Raw genomic sequence first — 23946 nt, 5'->3', positions numbered from 1 at the left:
CAATCAAATGGAATTTGGTGGAGAATAGGACACCACTTAAAGTGTTACTAAACCCACAACAGAAAAATCAGTCTGTATATGCAGTAAAGCATGCTTGTTATACCCACTGTGGAACCTAAGGGGTTAATCCTCTGCACTGTGTAAAAAGGCTGTTTGATCAGGGGTGTATTTACTACAAGGCAAACAAGGCATTTGCCTAGGGCCGCATTTTTTAGGGGGTCAGTGCTGCCCTCCAAAAAAAGGAACACACGCTGCATGGGGACCAAGTGGGATCCAAGAGAGGCTGCAAGATGTTTGACAGCGTATGCAGAACCCAGCTCTCGTTCCCATGAATATCCGGAGCTCTGAAGGTGAGTGTCTGAGTTTCTTTCCTTCTCTTGTCGGGGAGGGGGGGGGGGTTGCGGCAGGTGTATGGGGCAGGCAGTGGTAGTGGAAGGCTGTCATCAACTGGGGGGTGGTGTTGGTTGGTGTCAGGTTCTCCCCTTTGCGGGTGGGTTGCTGGTTGGTGTTATGCTCTCTCTGCGCTTGGGGGGGGGTGTTAGCCGGTGTCAGGCTCTCTCTTTTAGGGGGTTGTTGGTCAGTTTTATGCTCTCTCCATGGTGGGGGGGGGGGTGCTGGTTGGTATCAAGCTCTCTCTGCGGGGGAGGTTGGGGTGGCTGATTCTTGTGTTGTCTAGGGCAGCACAAAACCTAAATACACCACTGCATTTGATCCTGACTTCTCTGATCCCTGTCTCGTTCAGATGCCCCCTCTTATCTCAGACAGACTGAACCATAGCCATTCTGCACATGCTCAGTTTAGTGTGTATTGGGCAGCACAGTGGCTAAATGGATAGCACTTCTGCCTGGCAGTACTAGGGTCCTTGGTTCAAATCCCAACCACTGCACCACCTGCCTGGAGTTTGCATGTTCTCCCTGTGCCTGCATGCAGGGGCAAATGTACCACAAGGCAAACAAGGCACTTGCCTAGGGTGGCATTTTTCAGGGGGGCAATACATCCCCCCAGACGAAGGGATGGAAGAAGGGAAACACACACTATGGGAACCAGGTGGGATCCGAGAGAGGCTGCGGGCTGCTTGATGGTGTATGTAGAGCCTGACTCTCGTTCCCGGGGAGCTGTGAAGATGGGTGTCTTTCTCTCTATTGAAATCAGGGACACTTGGAAGGTATGGTGTTAGTCTATGTTTCCATGCACACATAGACATTTAGGCCTGGTCTACATCTATGTAGGTGGTTGCAGGTGCAGGAATCACAGCAAGATGTGACAGCAGTAATTGTTTGAGCAGACATGAAGCCATGACCCATCGGTTGCCATCATCAGGGCATCACCAGCCATAATACAATACTTTGTTCTTATGGCTGAAATGCATTGACTCTTTGTACACATTTGTATCAATAAAATCATGATCCCTTTCTATCTTCATGTTGGAGACTATAGATTCATGAAGCTTCAGTCACCACAGTTATCACACTTTTGAGAGACTGACCACTCACAGGGCTCTTGAAAAGTCAGGTGGCAACAGCAAACCCTTCATACTGAACACTAGGTCTACACCAACGTAAAACCAAAATTAGATATCTACTTGAATGATCTAGCCCTGCCTCACGCATCCATTCGCACTACTCAAGCAATGCCTCAAATCTGTTACATTCTTATAGCCCGATTCTGGTCTTTTCAAATTTTAAGTTGGTTAAGTCCTGCAGTAAGGGATAAAATACACTGAAGTGGAAAAATGTTGGAAAGTTGGACCACTGCTCTCACGCACAATACAGTGGCCCAGGTCTTCAGGAGCCTGACATGCCCCCTTCACACTGCTCTTATTAACAGCACTGCTTGGGGAGCTAAGTATGTGGGCATATCCACCACAGATACTGGTGCCAAGCAGGCTATTTAAACCTGAGCTCTGTACTAGATCATTGTTGAATGATGTTTCAGTCTTTTACTCCTGGGAATTTTGATTCTGAAGCTTATACTGACCTTGTTATTGACCTGGCTTCCACCTGCACTGATTTTGGACTATCCCTGTCTGCCTATAATTGCTGCTCATCTCCGTTACCAAACTCAGCCTGGACTTATGATCAAGATTCTGCCCATCGATTTGGCACCTTGCTGCCTGCATGTTGCCAACCTCTGCTTATTCATGACTCTGATCCTGTCTATGATTGGGCACGTCCTTGCTCAGCTGTTACTGAATCTGACCTGTGACTTGACTCTGCTCCCAAATGGTGTATTCACAGTGTACCACTAGTTGTACCACTGCTCATCTGACACCAGCATTCCCAAGATCCAGTCTTCAGTGTCTGCACCCTGGTACACGTGCCCTTCCATTGAGACATGGTCCCTTGCAGACCATGTCTCAATTTCCACAGTTGATTAGCCAGGAATTATGCAACTGGCCACCCTTGTCAACTCGGGTGCTCATACAGGTGCAGATTTTTTTTTTTAAAGAGCTAAAAAAGAATAAAAAAAATATATATATATATATATATATATATATATATATACACACACACACTCACCTGAAACTTTATTAGGTACACCTGTTCAATTGTTTGGTAACACAAATTGCTAATCAGTCAATCACATGGCAGCAACTCAATGCATTTAGGCATGTAGCCACGGTGGAGACAAATTGCTAAAGTTCAAACTGAGCATCAGAATGGGGAAGAAAGGGGATTTAGGTGAATGCGGCTAGATTGTTGATGCCACACGGGCTGGTATTTAAAAAAACTGCTGATCTACTGAGATTTTCACACATAACCATCTCTAGGGTTTACAGAGAATTGTTCGAAAAAGAGAAGATATCCAGTGAGTGGCAGTTGTGTGGAGGAAAATGCCTTGTTGAGGTCAGAGGAGAATGGGCAGATTGGTTCCAGATGATAGAAAGGCAACAGTAACTTAAATAGCCAGTCCTTGCAACAAAGGTATGGAGAATAGCATCTCTAAATGCACAACATGTTGAACCTTGAAGCAGATGAGCTACAGCAGCAGAAGACCACACCAGGTACCACTTCTGTCAGCTAACAGAGGCTACAATTCACACAGGCTCACCAAAGTTGGACAATAGAAGATTGGAAAAACATTGCCTGGTCTGATGAGTCTCGATTTCAGCTTTGACATTCCAATGGTAGGGTCAGAATTTGGCGTTTACAACATGAAAGCATGAATCCATCCTGCCTTGTATTAATAGATCAGATTGGTGGTGGTGGTGTAATGGTGTGGGAGATATTTTCTTGGCACACTTTGGGCCCCTTAGTGCCAACTGAGCATTGTTTAAATACCATGGCCTACCTGAGTATTGTTGCTGATCATGTCCATCCCTTTATGATGACAGTGTCCCTATCTTCTGATGGCTACTTCCAGAAGGATAATGCACCATGTCACAAAGCTCAAATCATCTCAAACTGGTTTCTTGAACATGACAATGAGTTCACTGTACTCCATTGGCTTCCACAGTCACCAGATCTCAATCCAATAGGGCACCTTTGGGATGTGGTGGAACAGGAGATTCACATCATGGATGTACAGCTGACAAATCTGCAGCAACTGCGTGATGCTATCGTGTCAATATGGACCAAACTCTTTGAGGAATGTTTCCAACACTTTGTTGAATCTATGACTCGAAGCCCCCAGTACTAGCAAGGTGTACGCAATAAAGTGGCTGGTACGTATGATTAATTCATATCAAATACTGTATGTCTATTATCAGGACTCATGAAGGGGTTGCGGATTCTTGAAATAAGTTGGCTTCCCCAAAATCTTCAGTGCACATTCCAAGTGAATACATATTGCTATGGTATAGTAAATTCTTTTGAAATAAGTGGATAACTCATATTCCTTTTGCTTTGCCCATATAGTGTAGATGTCACGGTCAGGTATCCACAAACCAATGGCCATATATATTGTGTAAAAAAAGGGTTATGCTGTATTATACAAATCCATTTATGCTCCATGTACACTGAAACATTTATTAGCAGCAAGTTTTGCATATTTGCAAAACATATCTTAATTTGTATTTGAAATTCCTTTCATTACCACAGCTTGCTATTTTAAAGCATAAAGCAGTTAGAGGCTTATACAATGTAATAAAGATAGAAGCGAATCACCACAGAGCCAAGAAAAGAGGCAATTGTGGGTTTTCTAGCACTTTCCCAGACAAAGGGATCTGCAAGGCATTGAATGGATTTCACAAAAAACTTGAGGAGTTCAGAGAAATATTGGTTATTGATGTAACACTGCTTTCCAAGGCGTTGAGAGCACTTTGCTTGACAGGTACATCAGAAACAATAACTCTAGTGTTTTGTTCAAAAAATTCAATTATACAGAATGAGCTCAATATACATGCTTTAATTATATTGATTTTGGCCTTGGATTAAAAAAAAAGAAACCATTGCATAACAAAACATGGACAAAAATAGAAAACTTGCTTAACTCATTGGAAACAAGTCTTCTCACCAAGCTTGTCTTAAAGTATCAATCACACCATCTTCTTTACTTCTGCTAGGACCTCCTGCTCTCCAACTTACTTGTCTCCTCTTCCCATGCTCATTTCCATAAAAATTCTCCAGAGAACTTCTATCATTTGGAACTCCATACTCCAATTTGTCCAGACAAGTTCTACTCTGAAAACTCATCTTTTCAGGGAAGTCTATCCCACCTTCATCTAAAAACTGAACTTTTACTTTCTTAGTCAACTGATCCCACCACAGTTATAACCTTTTCTATCATCTGATGCTCCATTTTAGATTTTAAGCTCTAACGAGCAGGGACCTCCTAACTTTTTTGTCTTGCATTGTATTGTAACTATACTATCTCCCTTTATTTTGTAGCAATTGACGCATTGTAAATCCTAAATAATAATAATATCCTGTTCTAGTATTTGTCTTCTCCTTACCTGATGAAAGCACATGTAATCACCTCAGCTCCCGGTCCCAGGTCCCTTACAGGATGTAATCAGAGAAAGACTCGGGCAAGTGGTGTTATATGATTGCGGCCTTAGGTTACCGAAAAGGGCATTTAACTTTTTTTTTCTTTTTTTTACTATAGTGGGGGGGGGGGGCAAGTTTTATCCCAGAGAGAAGCTTTAGGCACTAACAAATTTTAAGAAAAATTGCTGCAGTAACTGTGGAAAGTCAATAATTACCAAAAACAAAATATGCCATATCATGTTCCAGTGTTCCATTTCAGTGACCACTTATGTTCATTTCTCTGCATGTTACAAGTATAGTCCCTGACATGCTCAAAAGACATCTCTCGGTCTCTACTAATGATGGGGAGCTGCCTGGACCAACTCATGATCATTTGAACACTGTTACATTGTTACAATCAATCACAGTGATCATGTGATCAGTCAGTCCTTCCCACCCCAGTCTTTTGGATGTAACCATATGTCCTTGGGTAAAAGCGGTTATACAAGGATTATGCAGCTGCAGCTATGATTTTAGTATCAAAATATGCAGCTGGCATTGGGCTTTAATGTAAAAGTGATATAAGCACCTCTACAGCCACCTGATCATTTTTACAGGGCTCGAAAGGGGGCCCTCTCCTCTCGCCTCCACCATTCCCAGGCTCTCCAGTTCCACCAGGGAGTCTGGGACAGCTGCTCTCTGTCAGGCCAGCTGCAGACAAAAAACCGGAAGGAGCAGGGGCGGACTGACCATTTGGAAACTCGGGCACTGCCCGAGGGCCCGGGGTCAGTATGGGGCCCCCTGAGATGCCCCTGGTACCTTTTTCATAAGGTTTTTTGAGTTTGGGAAAGGACATAGGGGCCCCATGATCCCCTATTGCCCGGGGGCCCCTTGAGTTGTCAGTCCGCCCCTGGGAAGGAGCATGTATTCCTGCCCAATCTTTGTGTTGAATGAAGCTGGAAGAAACAAGGATTTCATCACTTTTCATCACCGGTTTCAGTTCTTTGTTTACTGTCTGGCCAGTGGAGAAACCAATTTTGGTTTGATCGAATGGTTTGAAAGGCAGAGGAGGCATAGGGTCTAATAGCCTCCAGATCTCTCCCTAAAGAAGACCTGTCACTGCCCCAGCTATCACAAAGGATGTTGTTCATCCCTTCTAATAGCAATAAAGCTGATAAAAAAAAAAAAAAAGAGACAGTGTAAAAAAATAAATAAATACATACATAAAATAAATAATATAAATAAAGAATAATAAGTGCCTCCTTCGCACAAATCTTTCATATTTGACAAAAAAACTGGGTATTATATTGTGTTTGTGTGCACAAATATGTATTTAAGGGTATTAACCTCCCTGGCGGTATGATTCTTTCCGATTTTTTGTGCTGAAAGCGGTACCATTTTTTTGCATGGAAATATGTAGTTTTTTATTGTAGGCTGTAATTTTTTAGGAATAACTCACTGAAATCTCTCCGAACAAGAGTCTAGTAAACATTCCGGATATGATAAAATTTGAAACACGAAATCATAAATTATAATTTAATAAATAATCATAAAAAATAATAATATAATAATAATAATACATTTAATTCAATAATATAATCAAACCAAAAACACTGAAATTTTAAATACAGAGGCAAATTCGCACATCGCTGAGCAAAGTCGTAAAATCGTTTTCAGTGTCTGATGACGAATTTCCCCACGAATCATTATCACTCAATTCTGCAAGTGGTTCTGATTTACTATCACTGTTCTAAAACCGCTTTTGACGTAAAGGGACGCTTTTTGGACGCCATGGACTTTTCTAAGTTTCCAGGCAGAAAGAACATTCAAAATGCAGGCAGGGCGCAGGACAAAGCAGTACGGACAAAATATATGTGAAATGCATTCAAACAGCAATGACAGCAAAAATGACATTTTTCAAAACTTTCAAATTTCCTGCCGGTTCTGGCGCCCGTACGTCCCGACGTCACAGGGACCGGAACACAGAAGCCAGATGCCGGCATCGGCCGGAGGAGATGGCCGGGGACGCTGGAGGGGACACATCGCGGAAGCGAAGGACAAGGTAAGTGCTGCAGGGACCCCCAGAGCAACGCCACATGGTAAGCCCGAGTGTAGCTCGGGGTTACCGCTCTTAGTATAGAAATTTTACCCCGAGCTACACTCGGGATTATCGCTAAGGAGGTTAAGTGTTTGACAAATGGATGCGCAAATATTGTGTGACATAAAACCTTTTTATTCTCCAGGCCTCTGCTTTCAGAAAATATATAATGAGTTGTTTGTGAGTTATAAGTAATTTTCCAGCAAAAAAAAAAAAATTTACATATATGGGCAAAATGTCAAAAGTGGTCTGGACTTGTGCCAGGGATGAGCAGGAAGGGTTTATAAAATACCCCCTGCCTGCTTGTGAGTGATTCACCAGCTACAACAAAAGAAGCACTCCATAAGGCCAATCCTCCCCCATATCATCACCTTCTTTACCAATCAATTGCATAGCAACCTTGCACATGTACTATGCATGTTGTAGCCTGAAAGCAGCAACATGGTCAGCAGATGGCACCAAACTAGCTGCAGTGTGCACAGATGAATCACGGGGACTGATGTTTACCAATAAAAACAGGTATTTAGAACTAGAATTCATGAATAACTAATTAATATTCAGAATTTGCGCCATGTAGTCCTCATACACACTGGACATTTTTACAATGGCTGTTTTCGGCTTTTGACATTTTTCTTCTACGACCAATAAACTCCCCAGCATGTTATCCTAGGTGCCCATGCACACATAGGCTTTAATCAGCATTTTTTGGCAGGGGCGTTTTTTTAGCTGAAAAAAAAAACAGAACCCAGGAGCTTTTTAGCTGGAAAAATGCTCTAACGCTGGTAAACGCAGTAAAACGTGGTTTTTGGCCATTTTTTTTTTGTGCGCGTGTGTGTAAAAACACAAATGCAGAAAAACGCAGCTAAATGCTAATTGAAAAACGCTAAATTGTGGAAAAACATGCTTTTTAACATGATTTTATACAGCTAATGCTACCGGTGTTTTTAAAACGCCCAGTGTGCATGAGGACTAGGCTATTTCCAATTTTGTTCCTGGGGGCCAGCTTTAAAGTGATTGTGTACTGATTTATTTAATACATTTTATTTATTGCATTTAGTACTGTAGAAAATGTTAACTGCTTGCCTATCGCTGTATTTTTAGGACAGTGGGATGGTGGTCATAGCGGGGTGGTGGTTCTGCAATAGAATTTTAAAAATGGTGCTCTGTTACTACCAGGGGTGGACTGACAACTCATGGGGCCCCCGGGCAATAGGGGATCATTGGGCCCCTGTGTCCTTGCCCAAACTCAAAAAAGCCTATGAAAAAGGTATCAGGGGCATCTCATGGGGCCCCCTACTGACCCCGGGCACTCGGGCAGTTTCTGAGTTTCCAAATGGTCAGTCCGCCCCTGGTTCCTACTTGCCTGTGATCACACTGCAATTAGTATCTGCTAGTGTTTGGATTTGATATATTTGAATGTGGGAGAGTTTTTTTTCAACCTTTTCACTCCCTTCTTTTCAACATCTAATCTCCATTCTCTCTCTCACTTGTATAATAATGCCTTCAGCATCCTGGTACTGAACATTAACCCCTTCATCTCAATCCTCCCACTGTATGTGACCTGTACATTAACCCCTTTGCCTCCTCCTCCCCTCCTGTATATGGCCGTGCATTAATAATGTGATTTATCTAGTACACCAAGATCCATGTTGCAACCCCCTCAATGCCATCATGTGCCTTCATTAAAAAAAAAAAAAAATAGTAGCAAAACAAGAGATTGCTTTGGGGGTGCCTACTTTCCAAAAAGGAGTTGTACCAGGGGTGGACTAACCATTTGGAAACTTGGGCACTGCCCGAGGGCCCGGGGTCAGTAGGGGGCCCCATGAGATGCCCCTGGTACCTTTTTCATAGGCTTTTTTGAGTTTGGGCAAGGACACAGGGGCCCCATGATCCCCTATTGCCCGGGGGCCCCATGAGTTGTCAGTCCGCCCTTGGTTTGTACTATCTTGGCATTTTTATTTGATGTTTTATAACAGAAAGAGAAGGTAATTATTTTTCCGCTACTTTCAAGATGTTTACTTTTTTTGCTTTATATAGAAAGCTTGGAGATTTAGTAATACCCATTATTGGCTAACTTAAGTTGCAAAAGTTGCAAGATTTCAGGATAACTTAGATCCCTTCTTCAAAAAGTATACATTTCATGGGATATAAAATGGCAAGAAAGCCATGCAAAAAGTAAAAAATGAAAAGTATGCTGCTGGCAAAACAATCAGATAAATTGTGTATAAATAACCATAAATAAATTGCCGCGCTAAACCACCATTGATTGCAAATGTGCACATGCGTATATAAAGAGAAAAGTGTAAAACAAACATCAATATATAGTTTCAAATCAAATCCAAATAGAGAAAAACGCAGAGAAAAGTCCCAATATTCTGATAATGTGTAATCAAACACCGCGTGTCTTCAAGTAAAACAAGTGCATAAACGCATGAATATAATGGCCTGGAGATATCTATCCACCATAGCTCTCAAGCAGAAAAAAAGGTGCTAGACAACCAATATAAATGGAAAGGATCCCTTCAGGCTATCCCCGTCCCACATGTCTCTCTGGTGCATATAATCAATCAATCTTTCTCTGTTCAGCAAAAAAATGATGTGAATCTAAACATATTCTTCCACTCTGATAAGAGTCCTACCATTAATTGGTGGTGGTGCACTCAGGGCTGCTGTTAGAAACCATGGGGCCCCATACAGCCAACCTGACAGCCCCCCCCCCAAAAAAAAAACACACAGTTTACTATGCTTCAGTAATGAATGAACACAGTGATTGGTACTGATCACTTACTGAGTTCATTCATTCAGGAAAGGGCTGGTAATTGAGAAATATTCACTGGATCCTTCCCCCACTCTCCATCCTGAAGGATCTTACTGTGCACTTGCAGTTGCTGGTGGGAAGGAGAGGAGGGAAACCGGAAGCACTGCTGGGCTGGAGGCACACAGGGGGGCCTGGTAAGAAATGTATGGTGCACAGGTAGGATGGTGGGTGCAGCGGGGGGGCAATCACTGGAACCAATCCCATGTGTGGCTCTTTCTGCAGCAGCTAAATGACAGCAGAAGGGAGAGGGGAACAAGCCAGCTTTCAGCTGCTGCAGAGAGAGACAAACAAGGGCTTGGATCCAGTAATTTTCACCCTGTCATACCGATCTCCCTCCCTGTCCACATCATATTTACTCAGCTGCCCGGGCCCCCCTGCTGGCCGGGCCCCATACAGGTGGACTGGTGGTACCCCCTTATCCACGGCCCTGGGTATACTTGTTTTACTTGAAGACACGCAGTGTTTAATCACATATTATCAGAATATTTGGACTTTAATCTATGTTTTTCTTTATTTGGATTTGATTTGGGACTATATGTTGATTTTTTTTACACTTTTTTCTTTATTTATGTACACATTTGCAATCGATGATGGTCTAGCGCGGCAATGTATTTATGGTGATTTCGTGGGATATGTATGAAGTATGAAGAATCTAACTTATCCTAAAAGCTTGTATCTGTAGTAATTTTAGGTGGTTGTAAAGGCTGAAGGTATTTTACCTTCATGTATTCTATGGCTGAAGATTTTTTACCTTCATGCATTCTATACATGAAGGTAAAAAACCTTTTGAGTGCTCCTCCCCCCACAGCCATCCTAAAATTTACCCAAGCCCAATCTTGATCCAGCAATGTGCATGAGAGCAGTGGCTCTCCCAACTTTCTCCCTCCTAATTGGCTTAGGCACAGCAGCTGGAGCTATTGGCTCCCAGTACTGTCAATCAACAGCGAGGGGAGCTGGGGAAGGGGGCGAAGCTGAGGCGCAGTCTGTGTGTCTAATGGAAAAACAGAGCAGGGCTCAGGAGCAAGCACGCATGAGTGCCCCCAAAAGCAAGCATGTTGCTATGCGGGTACTCAGCAGTGGGAGGAGTCAGGAGTGCTAGCAGGGGACCCAAGAAGAGGAGGATCAGGGCTGTTCTGTGCAAAACTATTGCAGAAAGCAGGTATGTATATTGTGTTTGTTATTTAAAAAAGAAAATTGTTGCCTTTGTAATCACTTTAGGCTAGCCAATAAAGGGTATCACTTAAACGCCAAACTTTCTGCATTAAACAGCTAATGCAGTGCAATAATCTACTACTTCCTTTATGTAGTAAAGCATAAAAAAAGAATAGTGGCTATTATATAACACCAAAAAAAAGCTCTATCTGCCTAAAAAAAGTGATATAAAATTAATTTGGGCACAGTGTTGCATAACCGAGTAATTGGCAGTCAAATTTTTACAGCAGCGAAAATAGAAAAAATGCCCTGGAAATGAATATGTAACACAGGCTTGCAAGGGGGTGCTAGCACAATCCCCATATGGCCATTGGGTGCTACCCTCTGGCAGCTTATAATTTGTGTGTAGCATGAGATAGCATTAGTTCGGTGGAGATGTAGAACAGAAAGGAAGTAGTCACTAGTGTTGGCCCCCCATGGGACTGGTTGGAGCCCTAACCACAGCCATGTAGCCTTACAAATGTGAAATATTGCCTGGCTAGGCAATACTGGTCTTGGTACCCTAGTTGGGAGAAATGGAAGGTTCAGGACGAAATGTGCCTGCTCTGGGGAAGGTACTGTCAATCACTGCCGGAAATGGGTGTGGAAGGCTAGGAACAGAAATATTCAGTGGAACTCAGATGTGTGCGAAACTCCAACAGGTGGGCCAAGCCTTGCCGCTCTGATACAAGACAGGGGCGATGCAACTGCAGAAGGAATAAAACAACAGCGCACTGGCCTAGCGCATTATCCCAGATAACCGTTTATTAAAAAGTGAATAAAATATAATGCTCACAAACAAGTGGTGACAAATCACATAAAGATAGACAGTCAGAAGATGCATTAATCCACCACGAGCCAAAGACCCTGGCGTCAATGAAGTGCCATCCAGGGGCCAAATCTGGCTGACGCATTTCAAGAGTAACCTTCTTCCTCAGAGCCAAGGGAGCCCAAGTCCTTTCTCCCTATATATCACCAGAATCTCAAACAGATGACTCATAGCTCCACCCACATGCAGGGGGCGGAGTCGACAATACATGCATTGCTCAACAACAATAATCAAAGAATCAGGAGCAACTTAGAAGTACCCCTCACATGTTTGTAAATATTTGATTCTATCTTTTCATGTGACAACACTGAAGAAATGACACTTTGCTACAATGTGACGTAGTGAGTGTACAGCTTGTATAACAATGTTGATTAGCTGTCCCCTCAAAGTAACTCAACACACAACCATTAATATCTAAACCGCTGGCCTCTCAGCTGAAGGATCATTCATGACGTGGTGTCCTACAGTTAGTTAGTTTTGTTCAGGATTCTGTGATTATTATTGTTGAACAATGCATGTATAGCCAACTCTGCCCCCAGCAGGTGGGTGGGGCTATGAGTCATTTGTTTAAGATTCTGGTGATATATAGAGAGTGAGGGCATGGATTCCTTTGGCTCTGAAGAAGAGGGTTACCCTCGAAACGCGTCAGCCCCTAGATGGCACTTCTTTGATATCAAGGTCTTTGGCTCGTTGTGGAATAATGCATCTTACTAAATGAGCAGAAGCTCTGCTGATGTCCATCATCCAATCATGTGTAAGCAAAAACACAGTTTTTTTTTTTCTTGCATGTGATTGGGTATACTTTCCAAAGTGAAGCGTTATCTCACAGTCTATTTGCCTTAAATAAATCCACCCCAATGATCTTCTAAACATTGTACCCTATAAAGAATGGAAACTAACTGGACTTATGTCCACTATGAAGGCTGGACTAAACCAACTACCCTAAACACACAGGTACCATTTCAGGAATACAACAATAAATACATTGTATTTATACTGGACGCCACTAGATGTCAATACAAAGGATCTCACAAGTGGATGCATCTTCCTCTGATGAAGTGCGTGCGCACGTAACGCGTAAGGAGGAGTCAGGACGTCATGACACTACGCCGCCGGAGCCATGAGGAGGCCCGGTGGCCAGATTAGACTCTGGAGGGTTAGTTCATCTCTGCAGTCCTGACGCTGTATATTTGCTTTTATTGCTTGTTCCTTGTTTGCACTCGCTTTTACCAATAAATACTATTTTGAATTACTACACTATGGGCACCCTTCCCTGACTCCCCTGAGGAGTATTTATTTGCAGAGCCCGCTTTTGTGATCCAGTCATCTACCTACCATCTATATCCAGAGAAGGGAGTCCCCTGTAAGCAGGCATCCTCACCTACCCATCCCTTAAAGGGACCTCTGGTTACCTGGATCCGTTTAATCTGTTACCAGGCATAGCTGACCATAACCCTGAGGGAGGATTATCCACGCCCCTGACCAGACCTTTACCTGATGAGGAAACCCTGGATGTGATACTTAATGCGTATATATATTACGCATCTGGTGAGTGTGCAATCTTACTGTATTTCTTGGAGCACCACCACTGAATCTTAACCAGTTACTTGGCACCTTATATTCACACAGACTGTCATTCATATTGAACTTTTATTTATATTACATTATCAGTTTGTTGTTTAATATTCCCTTTTTTCAGTTGAATCATAGTTTTAGCGCTGCACTATTTTACTTATTTTATTGTAAGGTTTGTGTTGGTTACCTTGAGTGTTCAGCTGCTGATTGGACAGCGCTCGCTTTTACACTTTTACCATATATCTAAATAAATCACAGCAGGACTTCTTTAAGTGGACTTATTTTTCACACATACTGTATGTTACTTTGTTTCATTTATATAGTAGACACAAGAGCGCAAGACATTGCTAGTATAAAAGACACGTTATGCCCACATTATTTTCGGCCTTGCATACAAGCTAGTACCTAAATAGTTAAATAGGAAATTATATTTCAGTTGGATACATATAAATTAATATTCAGCATGTTCATATTTTGTATATACAATACCACCTGCCACCAGCACATGGTAAATTCTGAACCATAGCACTTGCTTTCTGTTGCTTCAACAAACAGCTTTGCTATGAAAAACCAGGAGAGATAAGACTACACACACAGCTGAACTTATCAGAGGAGGAGAAAACATCCTATCTCTATATAAGCAAAGATGGATTTGACTTTGCATAAGGCAGGTGACTCAAGCTGCCAACAAGTACACAGGCCAATATTGTTACATGCTCTAATGTTAGATTATAATGGAAAAAAATATATAAAACATCAGATTATAAACTTGAAAATTAAACAAAAAAATAAATTTGAAGAATTAATTAAATTAAATTAATTAACAGAATACATTCATTCAATTAAAATTAAATTATTGAAGTAATTAAATTTAATTCAACTTTTGTATTGCCTGAATGCAACCCAAGCAAAATCCAGTACGGGTTTGAATCTGATTGGTCAAAAAGGGGAACGCCAGACAATTATTATTTTGGAGAATTTATTAAATAAGCAGTGTTTGCTCACTTGCTAACCGTGTCTCACCTGATCAGCAACGGCGCGTGCCAGTTTGTCCATTCTGGAGCCGGCTTCGGCAATCTTCTTGGCAGCGTTAATCACATCGGATGTGTTCTTTAGTGGACCTTTCCCTCTGCAAAAGAAAACAGTCTAATTGCAATTCATTTAAAGGACTAAAATAAGCACCTGATCCGAACTACCTTAGTCATCGATCGCCCCCTTCTCACCGTTGTGTAAATGATTGGTAATTTACTGTGAGTTCACCTCTTAATGGCACACTGGAGAAAGGAGGAAACCTGCCAGCTTCCGCTCTTATCTGAATTTCCTCACCGGCAATTTACTTTGATGGCTTCTTCCAGCTCATGAATTATATTTAATAGTATGTACATTTTTAAGTGCTCATTAAGGAGACGGGCCTGCTGAATACAAAAGTTGGAGAGGACCAAATCACTTTTAGAGACTGCTTGGTCCAGTGAGCGCAAAGGCATGTTGGCAAATGTCCTCTCCATCACCAGCCGGCATCGGACGCCATCCAGTCAGGATTTGTGCAATATGTACATCTATCCATCAATCAATTTTGCCATGTCATAAAATGCTTATACCTGTTTGCCTCCATTGCTCAATGAGCCGTTTTAATTGAAATGGCTGTTTGAAGAGGAATTTTGGCCTTGTAGGGTACATCTTATTAATGAGGAACAAAAGTAGTGGTTTAAAACTATGAAAGTAGATCTACAGTTTTTACATTTTTATTCTAGAAATATACAGTATGTGAAATAAATCTATTTAATTTATACATCAATTCCCTATTAAAGTGGATGTCCAGTCAAGCTGTATCAACTTTGGATGTTACATTTTTAATGCTTCCTGGGGCTCTGTTAAGTTGGCCCCACTCTATGCAATCTCCTTCAGATCTATCAATACTATGTCATAGTAGACCTACCAAAGCAATGGATTCCATTAATTTGTGGTTGGGTAAGCTCTCACACTATGTAGAAGAGAGAGTAGATATTCCACTGTAGACACTGTATCCCCAAGATATTACCAAAACTCCATACAAAGAATAGGGATTAACTGACCATAAAAAAGCCCTGAAACAGTTTATTGAGTCATTGAGTCATATAGCCACCAGGGGCGGACTGACAACTCATGGGGCCCCCGGCGATAGGCGATCATGGGGCCCCTGTGTCCTTGCCCAAACTCAAAAAAGCCTATGAAAAAGGTACCAGGGGCATCTCATGGGGCCCCCTACTGACCCGAGTTTCCAAATGGTCAGTCCGCCCCTGATAGCCACTGATCCATCCTTGCTGGGGGTCTTATAACTAGTTAGCATGGAGGAGTCTCATTCATTATCGGAAATAGCTCCACCAACTAAGAATATTCAGGATGTCTGGACTGCAGACTTCATGGTATAATTTTCCTCCCTAATTTGGCCCCCTCTCACTCCCAGGCCCAATAGTAGCTGCATGGGCTGCCTTGGCTATAGTTATGCCAAGGCAGTTACAATTCTTCTCTATTAAAGTTCATTTACACTTGCTTTGCTCTTTGAAGAGCAATCTGCATTCAATACACCCCCTTGCCACCCAATTGCCAGATTACCAGAAATAGCTCCACCAACTAAGAATATTCAGGATGTCTGGACTACAGACTTCATGGTTTAATTTTCCTCCCTAATTTGGCCCCCTCTCACTCCCAGGCCCAATAGTAGCTGCATGGGCTGCCTTGGCTATAGTTATGCCAAGGCAGTTACAATTCTTCTCTATTAAAGTTCATTTACACTTGCTTTGCTCTTTGTAGAGCAATCTGCATTCAATACACCCCCTTGCCACCCAATTGCCAGATTACCGTAACTGCATGCGTCGTCTGTTGTTGCGGGTTGATTGCAGCAAGACCCCTTTCACTTGAATGGATTACATTAGGCGGAGGTAGTGCCTACCAAGCATGACAGGATCTATAATTCCTGCTGTAAAACAAAGCATTGCAGCATGTGTACACCCCTGGCCTCTGCCTTCCCAGCTAAAGGGGGAGCAGATGAGAGGCAGTCAAAATGTGTCTCAACTATGTGCTTTAATGCCCCCCCCCCCCCCAACCGCAAGTGAAAATGAGCCCTTACTGTTTGAGGACAGCTCAAAATTTTAGATTTGCCGTTCCTTTCAGCTCTAGTGACAATGGCCACCAGGACAATAAAGTGAGCACATATCTTTAGTGGAAACAAACAGTGGTGAAAATCTGACAAGGGTTCTAACTTTTCCTAATCCATCCAAACCAAAAACAAAACAAAAGTTTTGGCTTTAGATACACTTTGGGAGGTACATTGCTATGAGAAAGTTACAAGTTGACAGCTTATGTTATTTTTACGGTTATTGTAAACTATAAAACACCTTTTTTTACTGCTATAATAATGTTAGAATATTCTGTGTGCTATGTCCTACTAGGATTTCTTCTCTATACTGCACTAAGAGCTTCAGAATGATGCCATGAGCCAGAGGGCTAACGATTTGAAGCGGCCTCCTTGATAGGTAAATAAGTAATAACAATGCTAATATATCTATTTGTTGATTGAAAAAGTAGCTAAAGGCATTCTTGTGCTGGGAATAACATAAGACCTTTCATAAACAAAGAAGCCATTTACAGTAAGAGCAAGGTGTTTTATTGAAAGGCAGCAGATATAGAATTAGAGATTGTGGGTAGTAAAAGTAGTATGAGCACATTTGTAAAAATTATTTTTCATTAAAGAGGATCTAGCATTAGATTTTTTTTATTTTTGAAGGACATGTCCTAACAATAAGCTTCTCTTAATGACTCCCTTTGGTGTTGCAACGGAACATGGTCTTCTGATTTCCGACCCCATCGGCTGATACCACCTCCGTACCCATCAAGTTCTGATGCGGTGTAAACAAGTACTGTAATCTCTGGCCTGACCGTCCACACCACTAATCGCCCTTATCACCAACCTCTCCACGCCTTACCTTGCTGGCTGGGAGGACTACTGTTAGAATTGGAGCTACAGCTGACAGCTCCTCATGATGGCATCATTGACCAATGTGCATGCAACCTCTCTCTCCTCTCATCTCCACCTGGCTCACAACAGCCATTCCTACCTCAGCAGTCCCTCCCTTCTCAGCAAAATGTCTGAAACACCAAGACTACCATGCCTTCACACCACTACACTCCCCCCCTTCCCTTTCCCCAACTCTTACCACCACAGCTGACCTACTGACCATCAGTCTTTTTCTCCAACCACTCCACACCTGCACATCAACCCTCATTGTATAAGTGGTGTTATTGAAGGTACTGGTAGTAGTATAAGTGGTGGCAGCCATAGTAGAAATGAAGGTTGTAGAAGTGATGCTAGTGGTGGTACTATTAGTAGTGTAGGTGAAGGTAGTGGTAGTTGAAGCGGTGGTTGCAGAAGTACTGTTAGTGGTGGTACTATTAGTGGTATAGGTAGTAGTAGTAGAAATGAAGGTTGTAGAAGTGATGCTAGTGGTGGTACTATTAGTAGTGTAGGTGAAGGTAGTGGTAGTAGATGCGGTGGTTGTGAAAGTACTGTTTGTGGTGGTAATATTAGTGGTACAGGTGGTAGTAGTAGAAATGAAGGTTGTAGAAGTGGTGCTAGTGGTGGTACTATTAGTAGTGTAGGTGAAGGTAGTGGTAGTGGTAGTGGAAGCAGTGGTTGTGGAAGTACTGTTAGTGATGGTACTATTAGTGGTATAGGTAGTAGTAGTAGTAGAAACAAAGAGTGTAGAAGTGGTGCTAGTGGTAGAGCTAGTAGTGGTATAGGTGGTGGTAGTATAAGTAGAGGCTGAGGAAGTGGTGGTGGTGGTGGTAGTAGGGGTAAAAGTACTAACAGTGTATTTTGTGGTGCATATAGAGACATTGGTTTATCACAGTATCCTGATGAATTACAGCCCTTCATGCTGATGATGTTGTATTTAATTTTCTGTGTGCTGGGTGGTTCCTACCTGGTGAAATCTGTCATCTCCATCATGATCATACACATCTGTTTGGCCAATACGATGATGTCATTGCCGCTGTCATCCCACTTGGCTACTTCAGCGTCCAGCTTGCTCTTCTCTTGGTGAAATATTTCCACCTGCTCTGCAATTTTGGCTTTCTCTTCTTGTGGGAGTTGGGCCATGATTGCCTGTTTGATTGAACAATGAAGGTCATCATTAGCTTGTAAAATATTAAGCACACATTACTCAGCTGCAAATATGATTTCCAGTTGAAAATTACAGCAATTCACTATATAATCCATGCATCCTGGGACAATTTGAATAGATCCTTAAAGTGATTGTAACGGTTCTTTTTTGCTCTTTTCTTTCTTTTTTTGTTTGTTTTTTTTTATAACAAACTCGTTAGACTTATCTGCTCTGTGTAATGGTACTCTTCTGGGGTCCCCCACCTGCGCTCTAGGCTCCTCCTTTTTTTTCATGTGCCACCATAGGAAGCTGGTGGCACACATGTAGGCTTGATCCTGAGCCGGGCTGCATGCATCTATTAACCTGAAGTGCGGCTCAGCCCCATTCCCTCATTACAGGATTTGATTGACAGCAGCAGGAGCCAATAGCTCCCACTGCTCTCACCTGTGCTGTGAGTCCTATGCAAAGAAAGATAAAGAACAGAGCTGCTGCTCTCTGGCACAGTACTAGATTGACATTGGGCTCACGTAAATACCTAGGGGGTCTGGAGGGGCGAGGGAGCTAACTATGAAACCATTCTTACCTTTAATGTAGATAATGCACAGGTATAAAACCTTTAGTCATTACAACCACTTTAATATACAATATATCAATCTCTGGGACATAGGTACTCACACACATACAGTGTGTGTATATATATACACACACTGTATTTGGCCCAGTCAGAGTCCTGACCTCAACCCGATTGAAATGCTGTGGCATGACCTTCAGAGAGCGATTCACACCAGACATCCCAAGAATATTGCTACACTGAAACAGTTTTGTGAAGAGGAGTGGTCCAAAATGACTCCAGATCGTTGTGCAGGTCTGATCTGCAACTACAGGAAACGTTTGGTTGAGGTTATTGCTGCCAAAGGAGGGTCAACCAGTTATTAAGTCCAAAGGTTCGCATACTTTTTCCTCCCTGCACTATGAATGTTATGTGCAATTAAACCATGGCAACATCTAATGTTTGTGTAGTATTATGTTCAGCAGACTGTGTTCTTCTATTGTTGTGACTTAGATGACGTTCAGAGCACATTTTATGTCCAATTCATGCAAAATGCCACGTAATCCCAAGGGGTTCACATACTTTTTCTTGCAACTGTAAATGAGGCCTAGGGCCTATGGCTAAAGTATGCAGTAACATCATCCAACTGCCTGTGTTTAATTCTATCACACAGCACATGTAAACTCACATCTCCAGCATAACATGTAGTGTTTCATAAGACCTATCTGTAAGGTTAGTCCTCAGCATACATGGTGATAGATATTAATGTGAAACACATTCATTAAAGCATACCTAAACCTATAAACAAAAAAAAATAATATATGGCAGGTTACCAAGTCTTAGATATGATGGTTGCTTTAGTTTTGTGTTTTTAGGCTTTTTATCCTTTGTTTTTCACTCTGCGATCTAGCTAGCAACATACTGTGTTAGTTTGGCTTCTCTATCTATGGAGGAGTAATGTAGCCACACTTGGACAGAACTGCCTGAAGAGGGTAGTGTTAGATGGACTAGTAGATGGACTTTGCATAAGGGAGTAAAATCCTAAAGCTGAACTTTAGCTAACATGTTTTAAGCAGTTATAGCAACAGTTTTTTTTTCATTTGGGATAAAGGTTTTATATAATTGATGAAAAGCTGATCATTGTAAACACCCCTGTCATTGTTAAATGGTTTGTCTCAACACTTTAACTGCCAATTTTACTGAACAGCATGATCTGTTAAAAAAAGCTGAAATATAAAGGACTAACTGGCTGGATCACCAGGTGAAAATTACAGAAAAGAGCCTTGAAAAAAAAAAAATATACAGCCATCACATCTAAAATTGGTACACTGCATTAGATTAAATTTTTGCTTTTGGGTTTAGATATGATTTAATTTCCTAACATGTATCAGGTGTTTGTACATAGCCATGTGATTAGATCTACTTTATGTACTTGCAACTTTTCAAACCCACTGCAATAAGTTTAATTCTCCTGACATCTAATTAAAATTGAGAGACATAGTAAAGTTTTCAGTTTTTATCTATTGTATCTGGCTATTGAAAGGAGTGCATTTCTCTAATTACACCTAGAAATCTTGGAAAAAAGGGTAATTGAGCTATATTGTTTTGCTTTTACTCGTCTGGCAAGACTATTATACTGTATATTACTTTGTACTAGTCCCTTCAACATTTTGCTGTTTAGTTAGTCATTACTTAAACCCTTCATTATTATTATACAGGATTTATATAGCGCCAACAGTTTGCTCAGCACTTTACAAAATGAAGGTAGACATTACAATTAGAATACAATTGATACAAGAGGAAACAGAGGGCCCTGCTCGTTTGAGCCTACAATCTAGGAATGACAAGAGTTCATTGATGTTTAAATGCCAAGACCAAATTCAGCAGCATCAGTATAACCAAAAACAACCCTAAGGGGTCTAGCTAAAAAATAAAAATTGGAAATGTGTTTAATATGTGCAAAATGGTATTTTCTAATTTTGATGTTCTCTTTCGAATGTAATATTTCCTAACTCCAGAACAACATTCAGTCTTAAGAAAAAATAAGCCTTTCTCAATCTTCTTTACCCTAGGGGAGCCCTTGAAATAATTTCCAGGTTGCAGGGAACCCTTGGTAAGATTAGTCCTTTGGAGGTCATTGGGAAAATGCCCCTGGCATTGGTGGTGGTAAATGCAAAGAGTGCCCCTCTTACAGGGGGGCCAGAATGAGAACTTTGTGTTCATGCTGCTGGCTCTGCCAAATAAAATTGGACCTTGAACTATGCAGGTCCCATCAGATGGGAGGTCAGGTAGACACATCTCAAGGAACCCCTAGCCACCCCTGCAGGAAACCTGGTTGAGAATAGCTAGTCCAAAGCAAAGCCTAAGATCATTCCTTCAGAGAAGAAAATACTTTATGAACATTAAATTTTTAATCATTTGAACATATACTATATACAGTACATTGTGTGAAAAATCCATATTGCCCATTGGACATGGGGCCATCCAGCTGTGGAGCAACCCTCCCGGTGTTTAACCTCGTCCGGGAGGGACAGTTGCAATGTCCAACCCTATCAAAGTCTATGAAAGGCTGAGGCTAAACATTGTACTGAGTGGCACAACTCCCTGTGCATCCAGTGACGAAGGTTCGGAACGAAGGTCTTTGTCCCTGAACACACTGTACATGCAATTTCTCTAGAAATTAGTTATGCTAATTTTTTATAGGTAGTCCCTTAAGACCCAAATAAATATTACATGATTTTAATTACATTTAAGACTTTTATTTGGTACCCTGCCCAAGTTTTTAATATAGGTTTTTGTTTTTTTGTGTGTTTTTGCACATTTAAGAGTGGTTTGTGATTTGCACGGATTGGAGTGTATATTTATATGTTTAAAGTTAATGCACTATAGTTTATTTCCTTTTTTTGAGGTTTTTGTGGAATAATTAGGATTATAATCCTTCCTACTGGATTGAAGTTTGAAATTTGGACTTTGGACTTTATTGGACACATTTGAGACTGCAATTGAATTGGACACTTTGTGGTTTAATTTCTGTTTATTTATTTATTTATTTATCTATTTTTGGGAATTCACTGGGTAAATTACAAAAAGGTATATTTATTATATTGTACTTTCTAGGGAGAAAGTGTGACTTTTTGGTGGGAGTTGAGTTAAGGAGGTTATTTATTTAATTGTACTGAGTGGCACAACTCCCTATGCATTCAGCGACGAAGGTTCGGAACGAAGGTCTTTGTTCCGCACTTTGATCCTGAACACACTGTACATGCAATTTCTCTAGAAATTAGTTATGCAAATTTTTTATAGGTAGTCCCTTAAGACCCAAATAAATATTACATGATTTTGATTACATTTCAGACATTTATTTGGTACCCTGCCCAGGTTTTTAATATAGGCTGACAAAGTGTCAAAAAAGATGTTAAAATAAAATATGATATGATGAATATATATATATATATAAAATATATTTTTTGTGACTCATTTTAGTTATTTTTTTAACAACATATTGCCCTTTGACAGCTGAAGCATGCTGGTTACAGCTGTCACAATTTTTCTCACTGTGTGATCATATGGTTGGGAAACATGCTGATTGAATCCTGATCACGGGGGAAGACCTGGAGCTGTCACTTGTCAGCGGGGTCTCAGAACAGAACAAGGAATGCACACAGGTCCATTCCTAGTTCTCACCTTGAATATTAATAAACATTCTCATGGCATGGAGCATTGCGCCTAAGATGTTGAACAGCCAGAATATTAAAAACCAACGTTGCTTTTTCCCATTCAAATAGACTGAAGGAAGGGTTAGATTCTCCTACATATTATTATTTTGTCATTGTCCCCATGGGAAAGATTTCCTCTGACTTCCTAAGTGACACCTTGACAAATAGAGTGTCACCAGTATAGGAAGTCAGAGAAAATCCCTTAGTGAAAAAACTAAGAACAATAAGTACCCTTCCCTACTATACTTAAAAAAATCTTTTAATTGCTGTTGTGTTCTCATATTCCCACATTTTCTATACTACAGCTATAGGAAGTGAGGGAAAATCTTTGTGACACAGATTTTACTAAAATTGTGCTTTGTGAAAAGTCAAACAGCAAAGTTTTATTTTACATACATTCCTTTTCGTATGTGCTTAAACAAAAAAATACAGAATGCTTTAAAAATAAAAAAAAAGGAGGATAGATGCAAAATTTCCCCCTTACGTTAATTGCTTTCCTCATTAAAACATACACTTTTTTTGTCAACTTCAGCTTGCATCTATGCTCACCACTGTGAAGAAGGAATGATGAAATGCTATCACTTCCTTTTCCTGTTTGTCACTGCTGTATCAAATCACAATACCCACAACACATCTGGAAGTATTTCCTTCAATTGGTGGAAATGTGTATGGAATTCCAGCAGACATGAATTGACATGACAGACCAGGAGTCTTCTGGCCTATCAATCATGGTGTTATGTCATCTTGGATGGGACAGACCTGGAGTTTTCTGGCCTGTAAATTATGGTGTTATGTCATCGTGGGTGGGGGAGACCAGGATACTCTGGACCAGGGGCGGAGTGACCATTCGAGAACTCGGGAACTGCCCGAGGGCCCAGGGTCAGTAGGGGGCCCCATGAAATGCCCCTGGTACCTTTCATAGGCTTTTTTTAGGTGTGGGCAAGGACACAGGGGCCACATGATCCCCTATTGCCCGGGGACTTGTCAGTCTGCTCTGGACCTAGCAATTATGACATTATTTCATTCCGGATGGGGCAGACCAGGAATCTCCTGACCTGTCAATAATGGTATTATGTCATAATAGATGTGACAGACTTGGAGTCTCCTGATCTGTCAATCTTGGT

General features: G+C 41.4%; 1 protein-coding gene across 2 annotated transcripts in view; it reads right to left on the bottom strand.

Annotated features, from left to right (window-relative positions):
* Nucleotides 1-23946, bottom strand: part of LOC149445821 (catenin alpha-2) — an 845912-nt gene that overhangs the window by 192275 nt on the left and 629691 nt on the right. For both annotated transcript variants that reach the window (XM_089653358.1, XM_089653359.1), the window contains exons 8-9: nucleotides 18377-18558; nucleotides 14442-14547 (exon numbers count right to left, since the gene is read on the bottom strand). In XM_089653358.1, coding sequence (XP_089509484.1) covers nucleotides 14442-14547; nucleotides 18377-18558 — 288 coding nt within the window. The remainder of the gene's footprint in view (nucleotides 1-14441; nucleotides 14548-18376; nucleotides 18559-23946) is intronic.

The sequence above is a fragment of the Staurois parvus genome, unplaced genomic scaffold (genome assembly GCF_062004578.1).
Source record: "Staurois parvus isolate SC_StPar_1 unplaced genomic scaffold, SC_StPar_1.0 ptg000708l, whole genome shotgun sequence".
Classification (NCBI taxonomy): Eukaryota; Metazoa; Chordata; class Amphibia; order Anura; family Ranidae; genus Staurois; species Staurois parvus.
Note: the sequence above shows the minus strand (reverse complement) of the source record. Positions and strands in the feature narration are given on the sequence as shown.